This window comes from Gambusia affinis, linkage group LG12 (assembly GCF_019740435.1).
Source record: "Gambusia affinis linkage group LG12, SWU_Gaff_1.0, whole genome shotgun sequence".
Classification (NCBI taxonomy): domain Eukaryota; kingdom Metazoa; phylum Chordata; class Actinopteri; order Cyprinodontiformes; family Poeciliidae; genus Gambusia; species Gambusia affinis.
Window position 1 is genome coordinate 24,672,953 of NC_057879.1, and position 18,954 is coordinate 24,691,906.

An 18,954-nucleotide genomic window follows, 5' to 3' on the forward strand; every position below is an offset into this window, starting at 1 on the left:
CATAACATGTTACTGTAATAAGTCTATTAGTGTTCAGCAAGTTCTTTTTTCTACTGCAAAACCCAAAATTTTACCAAGTATCTTTGGTTTGGTTTCTAGTACAAGTATCTTAAACTAATTTATACAAAAATGTCACAGTTCGAAGACATAAAGTTAGCATCCTGGAGAACCAAGTTAGGCTGTTTATCTGTAAAAACAAAATGTTGATTTGGGGTTTAAAATATAAGTATTTTTGGTTTGGTTTCTAGTACAGGTATCTTGGGACCTGAAATAAGACAAAACTAATTTACAAGTAACTTTTTTGCAAGATATGGGAGTTTTTTCTTATTCAATAATTACTTAATACTGATGAATAAAGTACTAGTTACACTGTTTTTCCAGAGCCGTCACAGGGTTCACTGCTAAACACAACTAAGTATTTTTTGTCTAGTTTCTAATGCAAATATCTTGGTACACATGAAATAAGGCAAAACTAACTTACAAATAATTTTTCAACAAGATATAGTAGTTTAAGTCAACAATCCCTCAGTATTAATACAAAAAGTACTAGTTACTCTGGCAGATTATTTGACTGTTAACATGGGAAAAATATCTTGAAAGTGAAATAATCTGCCACATTAACTAGAACGTTTTTAAATTTAATATTAAGGAATATTTTTATTGTAAAAAATAACATTGTTGAAAAGTTACTTTTAAGTTAGTAGTCCTGAAATAGGACAAAATTAAGATATTTGCACCAGAAACTAGACTAAAAATACTGGCTAAGATTTTGAGTCTTTGCAGTGTAAATGAAACCAACACCCAAATCTTATTTATTTCTTTTTTTTTTTTTTGCAGATAAACTGTTTAAATTGGTTCTTAAGGTTGCTGACTTTACTATGCCTGTGCAAATTGTGACAATTTTTTGTGTAAATAAATTTAACTCTGCAATATTTGGAATAAAACCGTCTCAGCGCTGCCCCCTTTGGGTGAAATTGAAGCTAGTGCAGTTGAATTGTCCTGTTGGTTTCAGCAGTAAAGTTTGGTTAGCATTAAAATTCAAAGCAAATACGAAGAAATGAGCTGATTTTAAATGTTCGCACAAGTAATAAATAAAAAATGTTTCCTGACTGCTGAAGTCGATGAAATGTTGACGTGGTCACATTAAAGGGCAGAGAAATAAACGAAACATTTAAATAAAGTAGAATTTGGATACAACTCATAGTAAGCGCAGTGACTGCAGAAGAGTAAAGCAGAACTCAATCTGTGACAGGGCTACAACGACATCGGCTACCACAACCCCAACATCATGACCCCAACTCTGGACAAACTGGCCGGAGAGGGCGTGATACTGGAGAACTACTACGTTCAACCGATCTGCACGCCGTCACGGAGCCAGCTGATGACCGGCAGGTATACGCACCGACAACAACAACATCAACAGCCCATTACGGCCAAACCTTTTAATAACCCTCATTCTGGATCCACTGAAGTCATTCTCACCCTACAACAGACCGTCAGTTTGATTAGGGCTGAAACAATTTGTCATGATTAGTCAACTATTTTAGTAATCGATTAATCCTTAACTGAAGTATACAGACTAAAAACCGACCTATGCTGAAATACGGAGCTGCAATTAAGCCAAAACTGTACAAAAGTATAAATACTTTCCATTTAATAATAAAAACAACAACTAAAGTCTCCTATTGAGCACATTTTGCAATCCAGTTATTAATCAGTTAATGAAATAAATATTCAATTATTCTGCCAAGGATTAAGTGTTCAATAAATGGCATGATTACTTTATAATCATAAGTGAAAATTTTATAGAAAAATATGTATATAATGTCTACTATACATATTTTATATAATAGACATATTAAATACATATAAAAGCATCGTATTACAATACAATCTAAAAATTAAATAAGTAAATAATATAATAACAAACGTATACATGGAAATATGTTAATTTCTAATTAAATCTGTAAATGAGTCCAGAGAAAACTTAGATTTAAAGATGCTCATTCTTGCTATTGTTTTCTAAATCTGATAATATATTTATATTATATTAATGTTTGGATGGAATAAAAACAACTATTTAAAAAAATATTTTAAAAAATATTAAAATTCATGAATAACAGATAAAATAAGAACATGAAGATTAAAGCATTTTATGGTTAATTTGTAAACTTTGAACGTTTCTGGAAGGAGTTTAACATGAAACTGGAAGTGGAAGATTTAGTGACATCTAGTGGCTCAAATGTCAAACTGCAGCCATCTGAACTCAAAACATGTTTTTTTATGTATCAAACACATGTAAAGCCAACTGTTTACCGTCAGCCTTCGCTATAATGCTGATGTTATTCACATTTTATGTTTTTTATGCAGCTGTTGTTCATCCTGTGGATCAGTTACAGCTGTGCTCAGATGTGAGTCACTAATGTTTAACAGCTGCTTCAGAGAAAACAACTGATAGCTGCTGAGTCCGAGGCTCTGACTCAAATGTGATTAATGTCGTTTTACTTTGAGGGATGACGACAGATCTTGTTTTCTTTGAGATATCAGATCCACACAGGATTGCAGCACTCCATCATCAGACCCAGGCAGCCCAGCTGTTTGCCCTCACACCTGGACACGCTGCCTGAGAGGCTCCGCCAGGCCGGGTACGCCACACACATGGTGGGCAAGTGGCACCTGGGCTTCTACAGGTGAGTCTAAGGACGCTTCTACATTTCTATACAGAACAAGAAATTATATAGTATCTGGGGGAGTTGGAGAACATGTAAGCTGTAAAGTCAAAAATTGAATTGATGCTAAAGGGCTCTGGTTTTTAAAGGGCAGATATTACAATTAAAGTCAGCGCTTTAGCTTTAGGTTCTCCTAAACACAGTGCTGGTGTAGAACTTTAGCATTAGCTTCCACTTAAGACCATACTGGTGAAGGGCTTTAGCTGTAAATTGTGCTGAACACTGTGCTGGTGTAGGCATTTAGCAGTAGCTTCCGCTAAACACCGTGCTACTTTAGGTCTTTAGCATTAGCATCAGCTAAACACCATGCTACTGTAGGGCATTAGCATTAGCTTTCGCTAAACACCAAGCTACTTTAGGTCTTTAGCATTAGCATCAGCTAAACACCATGCTACTGTAGGGCTTTAGCATTAGCTTTCGCTAAACACCATGCTACTTTAGGTCTCTAGCATTAGCATCAGCTAAACACCATGCTACTGTAGGGGTTTTGCATCAGCTAAACACCATGCTACTGTAGGGGTTTTGCATCAGCTAAACACCATGCTACTGTAGGGATTTAGCATTAGCATTCCTAAACACGATGCTACTGTAGGGATTTAGCATTAGCATCAGCTAAACACCATGCTACTGTACAGATTTAGCATTAGCTTCTGCTAAACACCATGCTACTGTAGGGCTTTAGCATTAGCATCTGCTAAACACCATGCTACTGTAGGGCTTTAGCATTAGCATATGCTAAACACCATGCTACTGTAGGGCTTTAGCATTAGCATGTGCTAAACACCATGCTACTGTAGGGCTTTAGAGTTAGCGGTACTAATGTTCTGCTAACTCAAAAAATTGTTGTTGAGACCTGTTTAGGTTTTAACAAAATAATTAAAAGGAAAACTACAAAAACATCTAAAGGTCAGAAGTTTGATAATTAATCAAGCTAAAATAAAAAGTATCTGTAAATCTGGTCCTGATATCTGGTATCGGATCGCTGCCACATCATGCAGTTTCTCTCTCCTATAGCAGGAATATTCAACTTCATCTGTGTCTTCTGAACAAGATAAACACAATTTTAATCTATTGTATCTGTTTAATACAATTAATAAAAGTAAATTCCTTGTCACTTGTTCTTCAGGAAGGCCTGCCTGCCCACCAGAAAAGGTTTCGACTCTTTCTTTGGTTCGTTAACAGGAAGTGTGGATTATTACAGGTTGGTATAACTTTACACATTAACTCAGTCTGTCATTCGCCGGGTTAGTTTTTTTAGACTTCTCTGTCTGTTGTCCAGCTATCGGTCTTGTGACGGCCCTGGTTTGTGTGGCTACGACCTGCATGACAATGAGAGCGTCGCGTGGGGCCAGGAGGGAAAATACTCCACGACGCTGTTCACCCAGAGAGCCAGGAAGATCCTGGAGAGCCGCAGCCCGACGGACGGGCCGCTCTTCCTGATGCTGTCCCTCCAGGTATCAGGACGTCTGTGCAACGTGACATTAAGGTGGAGTTCTAGTTTATGCCTGGATGGAAGGACACAGAGTTCATTAAAGAGTTTCTGAACATCTGAAACCTATTTAGAGATTTGTTTTCCACATTCAAACATCTGCAGAATTAAAACCAGACACAGGAAGAGTAATTTAAGATTACATTTGTTTATGTATTGTTTATTTTCACTATATTGGCTGGCTGTAACTGGACAGGCCTTGAGAAATGTGCATCTTGACAAAAGACTTGAAACTTACTTGGAAGTCTCAGCTTAAATATATTAGAAATACATTTACTGGGGCGTGCTGTGGCGGCATAGATGATAGCGCGACCCACATTTGGAGGCCTTGAGTCCTCGACGCGGCCGTCGCGGGTTCGATTCCCGGACTTATTTGCCGCATGTCTTCCCCCCTTTCCTGTCAGCCTACTGTCATATAAGGGACACTAGAGCCCACAAAAGACCCGCTGGAGGGGGAAAAAAAGTAAAAAGTAAAGAAATACATTTACTAAAAATTACTGGAATATTGTTACAATAAGAGACTTAGTAAATGTGAAAGGCTTGCATATTAAATACTGCCCTATTTATCATATTGCTAAGAAATTAGGGCAAGACAATAAATCAATAACAATATATATCATAATTGACACGTCATCAATATCATTACATAACACGTCTGATAGAATATTCAGTATATAAAATATTCGTAGAACTGCACTGCATTCTGGGAGAAGTAGGCAGAGAAAATACTTTAACTAAGCTGGGATGGTGGGAATCACTCACTCTTTGGTTGCCTGGCAACAACTTGCTGGGTAACCAGCAGTTCCAAGGCCCCTCCCCCAACCTGGGTTGCCTAGCAACGACCTGTTGAGTAACTGTCGCAACAGCAGTTTAATGTTTTCCCAGCGTGCCTCATAACTGCCTAAAAATTTAAACAGGACAAAACAGGAAAGGTCACACTACCTGTTTGTCAATATTTCAGATATTTAAAACAAAAACCTGATCAATAATTATTGATTTCGACCTTAGAAGAAATGTAAATGAAACAACTATGACATATTAGGTAAGCTGCAAAAAACTATTAAACTTTTTACTAAACTTTTCATTCAAAGTAAAACTTTAAAATTTAAAGGTTAAATATAAAAATGCTAGAAATGATAAAGCTTAAACTAAATTGCAGAATGAAAACAAAAGACTTCCTTCTGCAACTAAGAATTTTTTTTAAGTTAAGAGAGACTAAATATATCTTAGAAGGTTTGTTAACATGCTAAAGAGAAAAAGCAAAGTAAAATCTAGATGTGTTTCAGTTATTGATATGAAACTGGAATGAATAGTTCCCACACACCTGAACTGGAAGTGATCCATCTTGGTAGGCAAGCGCAACAAAAACCAATAAAAAGAAAATGTATCAACACTATTGACCAAAGTGTCTGAACAATATCACTGCAGTCAGGATCAACCCGAATGAGGCAGAGAATCTGGTTTCTTTATTGCTGTCATAGCAACTCCATAGTTGCTGCATATTTAGATATTAATGTGTGAATGTCTACTTATACTGTATATAGGATGCTGAGTCTATGAATAAGGTAGGAAAGCATAGAGAAAATTTTGTTAGTTAACTATTGGTTTGTAAAATAGTGTTTTATTTTGTTTTCTTCTTTGTAATGTTGTTAATTTACCAAAATAAAGTTAGTCTGAATCTGCAAAGACTTGAATTCTTTTCCTCCAGGCAGTTCACACTCCTCTGCAGCCTCCCAAGTCCTACATCTACCCCTACCACAACATGGCCAACGTCGCCAGGCGGAAGTTCGCCGCCATGGTTTCCACGGTGGACGAAGCCGTCCGAAATGTGACCTACGACCTCAGGAAGTACGGCTACTACAGGAACAGTGTGATCATCTACTCCACTGACAATGGAGCCCAGCCTTTCACTGGAGGGAGCAACTGGCCGCTACGAGGCAGGAAGGTAAACAATGAAGTACTTTATTTTAATCCAAACAATTAGCCAATTGTTTGGAGTAACAAACATTCTAAGATAAATTTTAAATCCCCTAAAAACATTGGCACACTAGCTGCATTTCCATTGCAAATGTGTGTAAAACACGCAGCAACATCATCCTCCTATCACTTCCTGTCATCTTCTTTGTCATTTCTGCCAGAAGTAACATTCATTCCTTCTGAATGAAGGAATTTAAGGTAAATGAATGTTCCAGAAGGAATGAGGTTTCCATTCTTCAAACCAAATTTTTTCCTGGGTCCTTTCTTTGTTCCTGGAACCATATCTGCTTCTGTAGAAATATTGTGGAGAACTTTGTTATTTTAGATTTTAAATTAACCCAAAGCACGCTGGAAAGACGACTTTGGTTAAATTAGTAATTTTTACAGCTTAAAGTGTGCGTATTTTTGACTACTGAGTGTAAATTAATAAATAAAATACCATTTTTAGTGTACATTTCCCCCAACAGCATCAGTGCATTACGAGCTCTTCCAGGTAAACATGGCGGTTTGTTTGCAGGGCACGTATTGGGAGGGCGGGGTGCGTGGCGTGGCGTTTGTCCACAGCCCGCTGCTGAAACGAAGGAGGCGGGTCTCCAGAGCTCTGCTCCACATCACAGACTGGTTCCCCACACTGGTGGGACTGGCGGGCGGCAACATAACCCAGGTCAGTCGTCCAACATTCTTGGTTTCATTTGGAAGCTAAATGTATTTTATTTTATTTATGGGTTATTTATAAGCTCTCACTGACTTTGCTGTGTTCTATTAATTGAAACCCGATTTTGTTATGTTTAGCATGATATACTGTGGGAAAATAAGGGGCACACAGAGATTTTCTTTAATTATGTGAATAAAGTTGTAATATTAGAGGAAGAATTACGCAACATTAGAAGAATAAAGCTGCAAAATAACTAGAAAAAAGTTGCTTTAATGAAAGCAAAGCTGTAATTTTATGTGATCAGTTTGTCAAGTTTCTTTGAAATAAACTGAAAATAATTTCATGCTGATGCATTGAAGTATTTTCCTGTCTGTAAAACCAGTAACAAAGTTTAACTTAAACTTTCCTTAATAACTTTGTGTGAGAGTTATCATAGAATTACTACTTTGTTTGGATAACATGACGACTTTTTCTGCTAATATTATGAATTCATTCTCATATTATTTTGACTTCATTGTTGGACGACTTTTGTTCTCGTATTTTTATAACATTATTCTCATATTTGTACGACTTTATTTTCATCTTGTTTTACTTCACCTTTAATTTTGTTTTATCACGACTTTATTCACGTATCATTTGACTTCAATGTCGTACGAAATTAATCTCGTATTTTTACGACTATTTTCATATTATTACAACTTAATTCTTCTATTGTTTTTACTTTATTGTCGTTCGATTTTACTCTCGTATTATTACAAATTTATTGTCCTTATTATGACTTTAGTCTTGTATTATTTCAACTTCACTAACGTACAAATCTATTTCTGTGTTGTTACGACTTTGCTCTTGTAAGATTTTGGCTTTATTCTCATAATTAATTTTTTTTTCTTAGCTTGGCCCTAATACTTCATCACAGTGACAGTACAATAAAATATGTGTATCTGCAATACGTGCGTCTCTAAACCGTTGTTGAAATTAGTATTTAACTAAATGAATCCCAGCCTCAGGAATGAGGGAGTTTCCTGCATAAACCTTTGCTTGTGTGTGTTGGTGGCTCAGAGCCAGGGTCTGGACGGGTTTGACGTTTGGCCCGCCATCAGCGAGGGGAAGGAGTCTCCACGAAAAGAGATTCTCCACAACATCGACCCGCTGCACAAACATCCGACTGAAACCAAGAGCCGGGACGACAAACCCAGGAAGAAAGCAGCTGCAAGTACGATGGACAGGAATAGGAATGAAAAGAAAATCAACTCCATTTATACTCGTTAAAGGCTGAAATGATTAATTCGATTAAAAGCGTCCAAATCGGCTTTTTATTGCTTTTTTTTTTTTTTTTTTTCCCCACCAGGGGGTCTTTTTGTGGGCTCTAGTGTCCCTTTTTTCACAGCAGGCTGACAGGAGGGGGGGAAGGAGAGGGGGGAGGACATGCGGCAGATGTCGTCGGGTTGGGGAATCGAACCCGCGACGGCCGCGTCGAGGGCTGGGGGGCTCCAAGCGTGGGGCGCGCCAACCTTTACGCCACCGGAGCACGCCCCAAGCTTTTTATTGCTTTGTTAAAACTTGGTTAAATATAACAAGCGTCTTCAAGTGAAGAGTGACCTAGATTCATTTATTTCAGTTTTCTTCAACTGAATCCAAAATAATGAGCAAACTGGTTTAGGGCTGAAATGATTAATCAGATTTAGTAATCAATTAATCGTTAGCTGAAGTATACAGACTCCAAAAAATGCCAATTTGTAAAAAATAAAACATATTCAAAGCATTAATTAAACCAAAACTGGAATATATATATATAGATCATTTTAGATAAAAAGCTCTTCCTTGTCTGTAAATATGTTTTACCCAGAACTCCTCAAATGACAAAGTTTTAGTTTCATTCAGTCCAAATTCACTAAAGTAATGCTATATTATTATATTTTAGGCAATACAATTTAAAAAAAGCAATTAAATCATTTGTTTATTAGAATCTTAATACTGTATGAAAAACGCTTAAGAGATGAAATGAAAAATTTGTAAAATGTGCCATTTTTTTAATCGATTACTCGACAGAATAATAGATTGCAAAAATAGTTGCAGCCCTATATCCGTTAATTGGTTTGTTCATGTTTTATTTCTTTTGATTTGGCAGAAATCCCGTCCAAAGGAGCTGTGCTGCAAAACCCGAAGAAGCAGAAGAAAGTTCTGAAGCAGAAACTGGATAAAAAATCTGGATTCAAATTAAAAACCACCAAGAAACCTCAGATTTTTCCCCATGAGGCTGCAAAGAAATCCAAGCCTGTTCCCAAGCTGAAGCTGAAGTCTGGCCCAAAGATGAAACCAGAACCTGAGCTGCAGCCTGGAATCCAGTCCGGCGGCGCTCCATCTGGCGCTTTCCACCGCAAATCCAAAGCCAAATCCAAGAGAGCCACGTCACAGAACCACAACCTGTCCCAGTCCAGACCGGCTCACACCAAACCAAAGAAACCACTCAAAGAGCAGCGAACGCCAAAACCCAATCAGACCTTCGTCCAGAACCAGAACACATCTCAGTCTGGAACGCCGACACCATCTCCGCTGTGGGACACGTCTGTCCAGGCCGCCATCCGGGTCGGAGACTGGAAGCTGCTGACTGGAGATCCGGGTCACGGAGACTGGGTCCCTCCGCAGGTACCGAGAAAAGTTCTTAGGCTGTTTTAACACCTGATGGTCCGGTAGACCCGGTTCGATTTGGAACCAGAACTGCAACTGTTTATTACATTTTCATAGAAGTGAGTCAAACCAACCAAATCTTTTGAAAAATCTGTTCCCCTCCTCGCCTGTGGGGGCGCTGCACCAAGAACCACAGAAGGAAAAGACGCAAAAACAAAGAAGACACTGAGAGCAACTTGATTCAGCGTCAGATTTTAGCGGTTGTAGCATTTCTCTTTTGCCGTTGCTAAAAGATCACGAGTAATTTCTCCTGCTAGCGCTAGGCTGTCACGTTTGTTTTAGTTGTATTTACCCAGAATGCCAAGCGTTGTAGTTCACTTACTACTTCTGAGAGTAGTCTATGGTCCACTCGGCGTTAAAATACTCACCTGAATCGGATCAGAGTTTACTTTAGCCAAACTGCGGTTTGTAGGCGGACCAGAGTTCATTGTTTTGGTCCGTGTTAGTTTGATTATGTGTTCACATCTACCCAAAATGAACCGAACTTTCTAAGTGTGTTCAATGTCTGGTGGCCATTTGCTGCCACTGGTCTGATTTCGTCAAGAATAAATTTAATAAATTAAGTCCAAACTACTTACGAAAATGTTAGCTACACAAAGTGATCATCTTTTCTGAGGTTTCTGGTTTCTTTCTGTTGTCATGGTAACTAGAACCACACCTACTCTTTGACATATTCTCTAAAGTAAGCATTGCTGCACCTAAATGTTCATTTAAAGTCCGATTAAAGCGGATTGAACAGAGCCGTTGTGAATCCACATTAAAAATATTCCGTGTTATTTCTACAAAACGAGCTAAAACATTCCCAATCGCTGATCCGCAGATGCTTCCCACTCTTCCCGGCCGCTGGTGGAACCTGGAACGTTCCTCCTCGTCGCTCTCCAAGCCGCCCAGGCCGAAGAGCGTCTGGCTCTTCAACATCGCAACCGACCCGTTCGAGCGGCGGGACCTGGCGGACCGGAGGCCAGACGTGGTCCAGCAGCTGCTGGAGCGGCTCGCCCACTACAACCGGACCGCCGTGCCGGTGTACTTCCCCCCCGACGACCCGCGGGCCAACCCGAACCGGCACGGCCGGGCCTGGGCGCCCTGGGCGGACGGAGAGGAGGAGGCAAAATATCAGGGAGTTTATAAGAAAGGTAAGAACGCCAAGAAGAAGAAGAAGAAGAAGTGCCGGCTGTGCAAGCTGAAGTCGTTCTTCCTGAAACTGAACACGGGGATGATGTCCAACGGCATCTGAAGGGACACCAGAGACTCTGATTTATAGTTGTTATTCAAAATGTCTGTTATTTTATGTGCGGGGTGGATTAAAAATGAAATGTGATCTGGCCATTTGGACCTTTAAAAGGTTGGTTCACTCAAACATCTGAGCTTAAAAGACGATTTAATGTTTCACATATAAATGGAGAATCCTCAAAAGTTTATTTACCTCTGGCAATCAGATTAAAATGTGTGGAATATTTCAAACATTTATTTCTGTTTATCATGATTACAAACCAAAACATTTGTTTCTCAGAAAATTTTAGCCAATTTGAAATACCAGCCTACTGAAACGTTCATCCAATTACAGCATTTGGTTGGGACGTCCACAATTAGCAGAAAACAGTGGTGGACACACGTTAGCTAATGTGCTAATAACAGAACTAACTTTTTTTTAACGTTTTGGCTAACTTTGAAAACATTTAGCAAACGTTTATATTAATGCTCTTATTTTGAAGTGTTTACACAGCAGTTCTATTTCCTCTCTGCCTACAATAACAATTTCAAAGAAAAAACATAAACAAGAAACAAGGGCAGTAGTCAACATGGCATAAACTAACTCACTCACTGTTTGGTTACCTACCAACGACCTGCTGGGTAATCTGCTGTTTCAAGTTCCACCCAATTTCGGTTACCTAGCAACAAGCTGTTGAGTAACTGGCGCAGCAGCAGTTTGATGTTTCACCACTCTGCCTGCTTAAAAATAAATAACGGCGTGGAGAGAAAACTAGATAAAACAGGAAAGGTCACACCACCAGTTTGGCAATATTTCATATATTTGAAACAAAAAAACTAATCAATAACTATTTAAACCGGCTGATATGAAACGATTACTTCGTTTTTCAGACATATCGCCCAGCTCTAAGTAGAATAAATATTTAGATGTGTGAATTGGTCCTTTGGAGATTGAAAACTACCTTTTAGTCTTGAATATGTTTTGATGTTTTTATATTATAATTTTATCTTATAAAATGTTTTTTTTTAAATGTACTGCTCGTTTTGTTTTGATCAGTAACTTAAAACCCAACAGAGTTTGTGGTTCATGAACTGACACTGTGCGGTACCGACGTGTGTTTTGACACCAAATTGAACTGAGTAATGATGTTTACCTGAACCAGAAGGTCATGGATTCAAGCAGTTTTGTTTATTTTTGCACATTTCATTTCTTCCCTCTGACCAGGAGTGAATTTAGGTTCATTTTTTATATCTGGATTCTGTGTTCAGTCGTTGTTTACCATAAGAAGCCTGGCTGTCGTTCTCCATGTATACATGCTCAGACTTTACAGCTGAATGTTTGTCTCGGTTCTGAAAGCTGAATCGAATGTTTACAATGTTTAACCAAAGCTCATTTTAAGGTTTTCTCCTTATTCATCTTAAAAAACTTCAACAGATTTTGTTTTTTTGATACTGTAGTTGTCTGAATGCATCAACAAAAATTTATTTCGACTATGAATTTTTAATTTAAAATGTATGACTGAATAACATTTAATCTTGTTTTCCTGAATGTTTTTAGCACATCAGAGCCTGAAATTATTCATTATCAACCATCAATGCATCTGTTGGGTAATTCATTAAAACTGAATGCAGTTTATGAATTGAATATGATGTTTTAAAGGCAATAGAAGGTTTGTGAGCAGTAAAAATAAATAAATCTAATTTAAATATTATTTCTATCGCTCTTTTTGGAGGGGAAGTTACAGAAGTCTATGATGGAGAAGATCCAGAAAATTTAAAACGTCAAAAATTGTCGACATTTGGAATTTTAACTATAACATTGATTTATAACTGAGATTGATTTAAAAATGTGTTTTTTTATTTGATCATTTTGTTACATTTGGAGCTCAGAAATTTCCAATTTATTTTTCTAAACATTTTTTTTTTTTTTTTTTTTACATTTTTCAAGGTCAATTTTTTCCAGAAAATTTCTGAACTTTTTCCCTGAAATCTTTTTTCTAGATTTCTGAGTTTTTTGTGGCAAATTTTCAACATTTCCAGGTCAGAAATTTCAAGGCTTTTTGCAAGAAAAATTCTGAAATTAATATAATAATTTCTGAGTTTTTTTTCTATCAAATTTTCAGCTTCCACCTTTTTTTTCTACAATAGTTTTGTGTTTTTGTAGCAAAGTTTCCACTTTTCATGGTCAGAAATTCTCTGGGGTTTTTTTTTCTAGAAAATATCTGAGATTAATCTAAAAGTTTCTTTGTGTTTGGGAGAAATTTACTCCCTTTTTATTCATCTACCGTGGCCCTAGTTTGCTGTTGTATTGAAAAGTTTAGCAGGAAGAATGGAGTAAAAACTAATCTGTCCAGATGTGCATCTACTAAAAATATTGACTCGAAGGAGGTGAATTTTATTTATTTTTTTATTACAGTGTCATGACTTTGTATAAAGTAGCTTCCACTTAAACATTAAAGGTTTTCTTTTAATTTTTTTTCTGTCAGATTTTATTGATCATTGCTGATTTGTAGGAGTAAAACCACAGAAGGTGTGAATACTCTCCCTTGCAGAGCCAGCGTTAGTGAAGTTTGAGCCGCCAGGAGAGCAGGAAGTGAAGGTGAAGTGTTGATCAGAGCCTCTTTGAAGGTTTTCCGTCTTCTGAAGACACCTAGCCTCTAAATATTTCACAGTATTTGCTCAACAAGAGAAAAAAGGCTGTGGCTGCTTCCTGACGGAAAAATTGCATGCATGTTTGATTTCTCCACCCTCTGTAAATAAAGTTTTATTTGGGTTTTTCTCCGTTCTTCAACAGTAACCTGCAGTGACTCCACAGCAAAAATAAGGAATAAAACTACTAGATAGTTTTATTATAAGATCTATGATGTCAGAATAATGAAAATAAAAACTTATCATCAGAATGTTTCTATGTGGCTGGCTCATGTATTTTAGCTATTTTTATTCTGCAACAAAATACTAACATGCAGCGACATATTCAGGTCATGATGAGAAACGGAAAATAAGGAGAAGATTCCTGCCAAAAAACTCAAAAACGTGCTAGGAAAAAAATCTGAAATTGTGAGATTAATCTCAGAAACACTCAAAACTTTCTGAGCTCCAGAAGTCAAAAATTTGCTAGAAATAAACTAAGAATTTTGTAAATTATTTTTAGAAAATACAACAACCTTTCTAAGTTTGAAAAGTCAAAAAAATTGCTAGAAACAACTCAGGATGTTTGAGAGTAATCTAAAACATTTCTATAAGAAACACACAAAAAAAATTTTAATAGAATTTTTCTGAGCTTTGAGTTCTTTGGCGAATATTTACAAGATAAATGTTAAGAGTTTTGAGCACAACACTGGTTTAACCACTAGATGGTGCCAGAGATTAATAATGCGAACTCAGTGAAGTCACAACGCGCACACACACACACACACACACACACACACACACACCCAAGTGAAACAGGATTTTCCACGCTTGCTGTCGCCTCGCGGCTTCATGGAGGAATAATTTGGTGTTTCTTTTATCCCTGAACAAAGCTGGAATCATGTAATCCTCTGGGATTAAAATCCTATAAGTCGCAGAGCAGTCCGGCTCCTGATTCACTCAGCTGATGGTCGCGGTCTTTATTTAGGAAAAAAAAAGGTTTTACTAAACTATTTAGACCTTTACGTTGTAATTAACACACACATCGAGTTTATTACAGTAATTTAAAACAGAAACTAACATGATTTTTCAGCTGACAAGTTAAATATTTCCTCCAATTAAAGAAACTGAACATGTAAATCTATAAATAAAAGGCTCAATTTTTGTATGAATTAGTTTTTATAAAACAGACTCACTATCATTTGAAGGCTAATGCTGTTAAACATTTAAACATATAGGTTTGTATGGGAAATTGCCCAGGGCGATATTAGAAGAGGGAGTTTGAGGGAGGTAGGTGAAAACTGGAGTTAAAGCTGCAGTGTCACTTTTACAAAAATGTTTTTTCCATATTTATTAAATCTGTCACCATGTTGTGACAGTTTGTCATAATACAGATAATCTGTGAAGACATTGATCTCCACCTCCTTACTGAGCTGTCTGAAGAAACTCTTTGCTCCCGACCAAAAACAACCAATCAGAGGCAGGAGGCGGGTCTTAGTGCTGTCAATCAACCTTGTGAATGAATGCGCTGCACAAAAACAACTCACCATTACAGGAAAGCCGTTTATCTGTCGTCATCGGTGGCTATGCTAATTAGACTTAGCATTGGTGGTAGGTTATGTTGTGCTGAACACAAGAGTGATTGACAGCGCTAAGACCCGCCTCCTGGCTCTGACTGGTTGTTTCTGGTTAGCACTAGTTAGCATTTTTTCGCAGATTATCTGTCTTGTATTAAACAGCATGTTGATAATTTTAACAAATGTCTAAAATTACAATTTTTATAAAAGTTACGTACTGCAGCTTTAATGCCGTATTCAACTCAATTTTAGTGCCATCTGACCTCCTAAAGCTCTCAATAATTTAGATATTCACTGTTCAGGCTAAGTTATTCACATAATAAATAACATTTCTGGGTGTATTTCTTCCTTTTAAGGAATCGCTGCCCTGTTTTCCATGTCAGACTCAAATATTTCTAAATCTGACTCAGTGGTTTAAACGAGGCTATAAACCAAACCCAGTTTGTTTGGACTTGATGTTCTTCTCACATATTGGAATCTTTGTTTTGTTTCTCCTTCCACGCCCAGAGCCGTGTCCCGCTCGGTCCCACCGCCGTAACGCGGAGTCGTGTCACCGATAGTCCCGCCTCCATCCTGCCGGGCCTCCAGGGAGTCCGGGCAGAGCGAGCCGGAGAACGGGGGCGGCTGCTGTGAAATCACGGTTCTCTCCGCTCAGAGGGTTTCTTTTCATTTTCTTCACAGTTTCTGCTGACGCGGGGAAAAACTCATAATTAAATTTTGCTCTGCAGAAGCTTCAGTCTCAGCATAACTTTCTATTCTTAACTAGATGTAAAAAAGAGAGAGCAGCTCTGAATGGGATCCTGAATACTGAAGACGCTGTATGAAAGCATAACTTTCACAAGTGGCTGTAAGGGTCATTTAAGTTAAGAATTTATTTAATTATTTCATTTCTACCTCGAAGGAAAGGGTCAGCCAGCGAGTTCGACTGTCACTTCCACCTCTTCTTGCTCTTAACGGCGACAAAGAGTTCGTTAAACTGCTGGTGTAAAGTCAGCTTTAATGTCGATTTTTCAAGTTGTTCTTCTTACAATTTCACTTAGTCCCACTGACATAACACCACCTTCGAACTAAAATACAGAATAAATTTAAATGAGACGGTGTCAATAACGACATAAAAATTACATAAATACATATAAACATACCTCGCTGGCTGACCCTTTCCTTCGAGGTAGAAATGAGATAATTAAATAAATTCTTAACTTAAATGACCCTTACAGCCACTTGTGAAAGTTACGCTTTCATACAGCGTCTTCCTTTTCTTTGGTTCCCTAGCAACATGCTGGATTCCACTAATTTAACCTTTCAAAATAAGAGTTGTAATAACAAAAAATATAAATAATACAAATAAAACATGTCAATCAAAATAACGGCAGTAAAACAACCAATAACATTCATGCCTTTATCTCAATGTCCTGGAAGGGTTTTGAAGTATTGATCTATTTGGGTACTTTATTTCAAAATGAAGGCATGAAACCACAGACAGCCAGTCAAAGTGATCAGCAGGCGACCTTCATCTTCCCCTCTTCGCCCTCTGACTCATCAGCTGTAATGAGGCTCCCAGTCCGCCATGTCTGCTGTTCATTAGCTTCTGTCTGGGCCGTAAACGAAGATCCAAAGGATAAAGTCAGCGCTTAGATAATGAGACCGGATCCGGAGAGAGTCCTCATGTCCTTTAGCTTTGAACTCAACCTCGCACAAAGCAAAGACCAATGTCACCAAATCCCTGCGTCTACAAACGCACACTAAACGCCGGCGCCTCTTTACATCTACAGAGCTGATTTATTAGAAAGCTTTCAAATGATGTGAACAGTTAGCAAACGCACCATCATGACGGAAACAAAGTGAATAGTTTTAAATTCTAGGGGGTTGCTGGGCTTCACTTTTTCATATTCAAGAGATTAGTGTGCAACTTTGCATACTTTAAATCCAGACCAGGTAATCTCATGGTTTATATGTTTATATGATTCCTTGAACAGGTTATGATAGGTCGACGAGTTACACAAAACATGATTTCACAAAATCATTCTTAGATAATGAAATGTCATTCTGGTCAGTTCTGCATTTTTAGCTGTTTTAGGGCGTTTTGTCACTTTAAATCCAAATAAGCTGCAGCTGGCCACGACCCTCAACTCAACATTTACACTCATGAAAATTATGGCAAAAAGATGCAGAATTATACAACTATAATATTTCTATAGATATCAAATATCTTTGAAAACCATTAGTAGACCATCCTATACAACCAAGAATAATGGAGCATATGGTTTCTGGACGGTAAATCAATAACAAAACAATTGTCCCACTAACTTCTGGGAGGCTTTTGAAATGGATCATTTTCTGCAAACCAAAAACATTAACTTATATAACATTGTCTTTTTTAATACTTTGACTGTTTTTAGAAGCAGCAGAAACCCAAATTGTAGCATAAAAACCTGCAAAATGTGAATTTTGTAAAGGAGGTTCCCTTGGATGGACTTTCCGTTTGGGACCAACTTCGGCTCACTAATTACAACTGATTGTGCCCAAACCAGATGGGAATCCAGTGCAGGGTTTTATTTTAAATGGGTTAGATTTTAATTTACTTTTTTTTTATTTTACAGATTTGTTCTGCATCACACCCGAACACACAACTAGTCATTTCAAAATATTGGGACACAATATGAGGCTCTTCCTCTCTCATGCCTCATTGCAAAAAGCTAACATGATCTAACGTTGTAGCTGTTTCAATAGGACAAACTGACCACTTCTTACTCTATTTCTACTACTGCCCAGTTTGCATTATTTGCTATTATTCCGGCTGTTACCTTTATGTTTTCTCTTTTTTCCCCTCTCAATAAAAGCTCCATCTGGTCTGGCGTTCTGTTTAGTTGACACTGGTAGAAACATGCCGCAAAATCCAACTATAAAGAGAATTTTGACAAATGTTATATTTTCCAGGTTTAACTGGATCTTATTTTTATGAATCTTTTTGATTGAAGTGACTTTTTTGGACAATTATTTCTTCTGGTTTTAAATGCTGCGTGGAGGCATTTTTGTAACATGGAGCAGCTAATTAGCATCTCAATAGCTCACAACATACCTGAACTAAATCCGAAATCCCAGAGGAGTTGAAGAGACTTTATGGATGCAGAGAGAGACGGAGGACCTTTATCATCGGTCGTATCCCGACTTTCTGACTTTCAGCGACTTCCAGAAGGGCAGCAAAAGCAAATGAGTTTGATTAGCAGTGCTAGCCAACGGTGAATGACGTCGTCCGGACGTTTATGAGTTGAGCTGTTAGCATGTACAGCAGTTTTTGGTCGGAAGTTTCTCATTTTGTTGCAAGGCTAGCTGCGTTTCCATTACAAATGTGCGCAAAACTTTGTAGAAAAAAAATACAGTTTCGTAATTACGGGGTTTCCTTTATACAAAACAAAGCCCAATTAAAATCCCAGTGAATAAATTCATTTACGCAATAAGTCAGGAAACATAACCGCCATGATCCTCCAGCTACTTCCGGTCGCTTTCTTCGTGGTTTCCGCCAGCGGCAAAATCCGCCAGTTGACTTGACTGGTGGAAAAAAAAAAGTCTATTGCAGTTTTACGAAAAAATAAAAAAGTCATCCTAAAACTTTATCGATTTTTATTAATCCAAATTTGCATTAAGCTAATTAATCTTCAAAATTTCAAATTGCGAAGTTACACATTCAATGGAAACAACCAGAAATCCTGCGTCATCCAGAAGGACTCTTCGGATAAATCATTTAATTACACTTTGGGATTAAGTTTTTCTTTTTTTTTTACTTCATTGAGAAGGAATAGTAGCTTCCACCATGAAACATCTCCGGTCACATTGAAAATTATTCAATTAGCATTAAGCTAGTTGCTACTTTCCTCATGAAATCCTATGGAAGCAGCAGGGGTGTACTTACTTTTCCAAATTTAACAAGCTTCCCAAACTTGGAGGTAATTTAAAAACATTTAGAGACAAACTGTAGAGGACAAAAAAACAAACGACACATGC

General features: G+C 37.7%; 1 protein-coding gene across 7 annotated transcripts in view; it reads left to right on the forward strand.

The window, feature by feature from the left end:
* LOC122841289 (arylsulfatase I-like) overlaps positions 1–11,316 on the forward strand; it is a 38,029-nt gene extending 26,713 nt beyond the window's left edge. For all 7 annotated transcript variants that reach the window (XM_044134482.1, XM_044134478.1, XM_044134479.1 and 4 more), the window contains 9 exons: positions 1,253–1,392; positions 2,541–2,690; positions 3,856–3,930; positions 4,009–4,183; positions 5,927–6,163; positions 6,713–6,859; positions 7,910–8,063; positions 8,979–9,496; positions 10,359–11,316. In XM_044134482.1, the coding sequence (XP_043990417.1) occupies positions 1,253–1,392; positions 2,541–2,690; positions 3,856–3,930; positions 4,009–4,183; positions 5,927–6,163; positions 6,713–6,859; positions 7,910–8,063; positions 8,979–9,496; positions 10,359–10,772 (2,010 nt within the window). In that variant the 3' untranslated portion in view covers positions 10,773–11,316. The remainder of the gene's footprint in view (positions 1–1,252; positions 1,393–2,540; positions 2,691–3,855; positions 3,931–4,008; positions 4,184–5,926; positions 6,164–6,712; positions 6,860–7,909; positions 8,064–8,978; positions 9,497–10,358) is intronic.
* Positions 11,317–18,954: the final 7,638 nt, after the last annotated feature.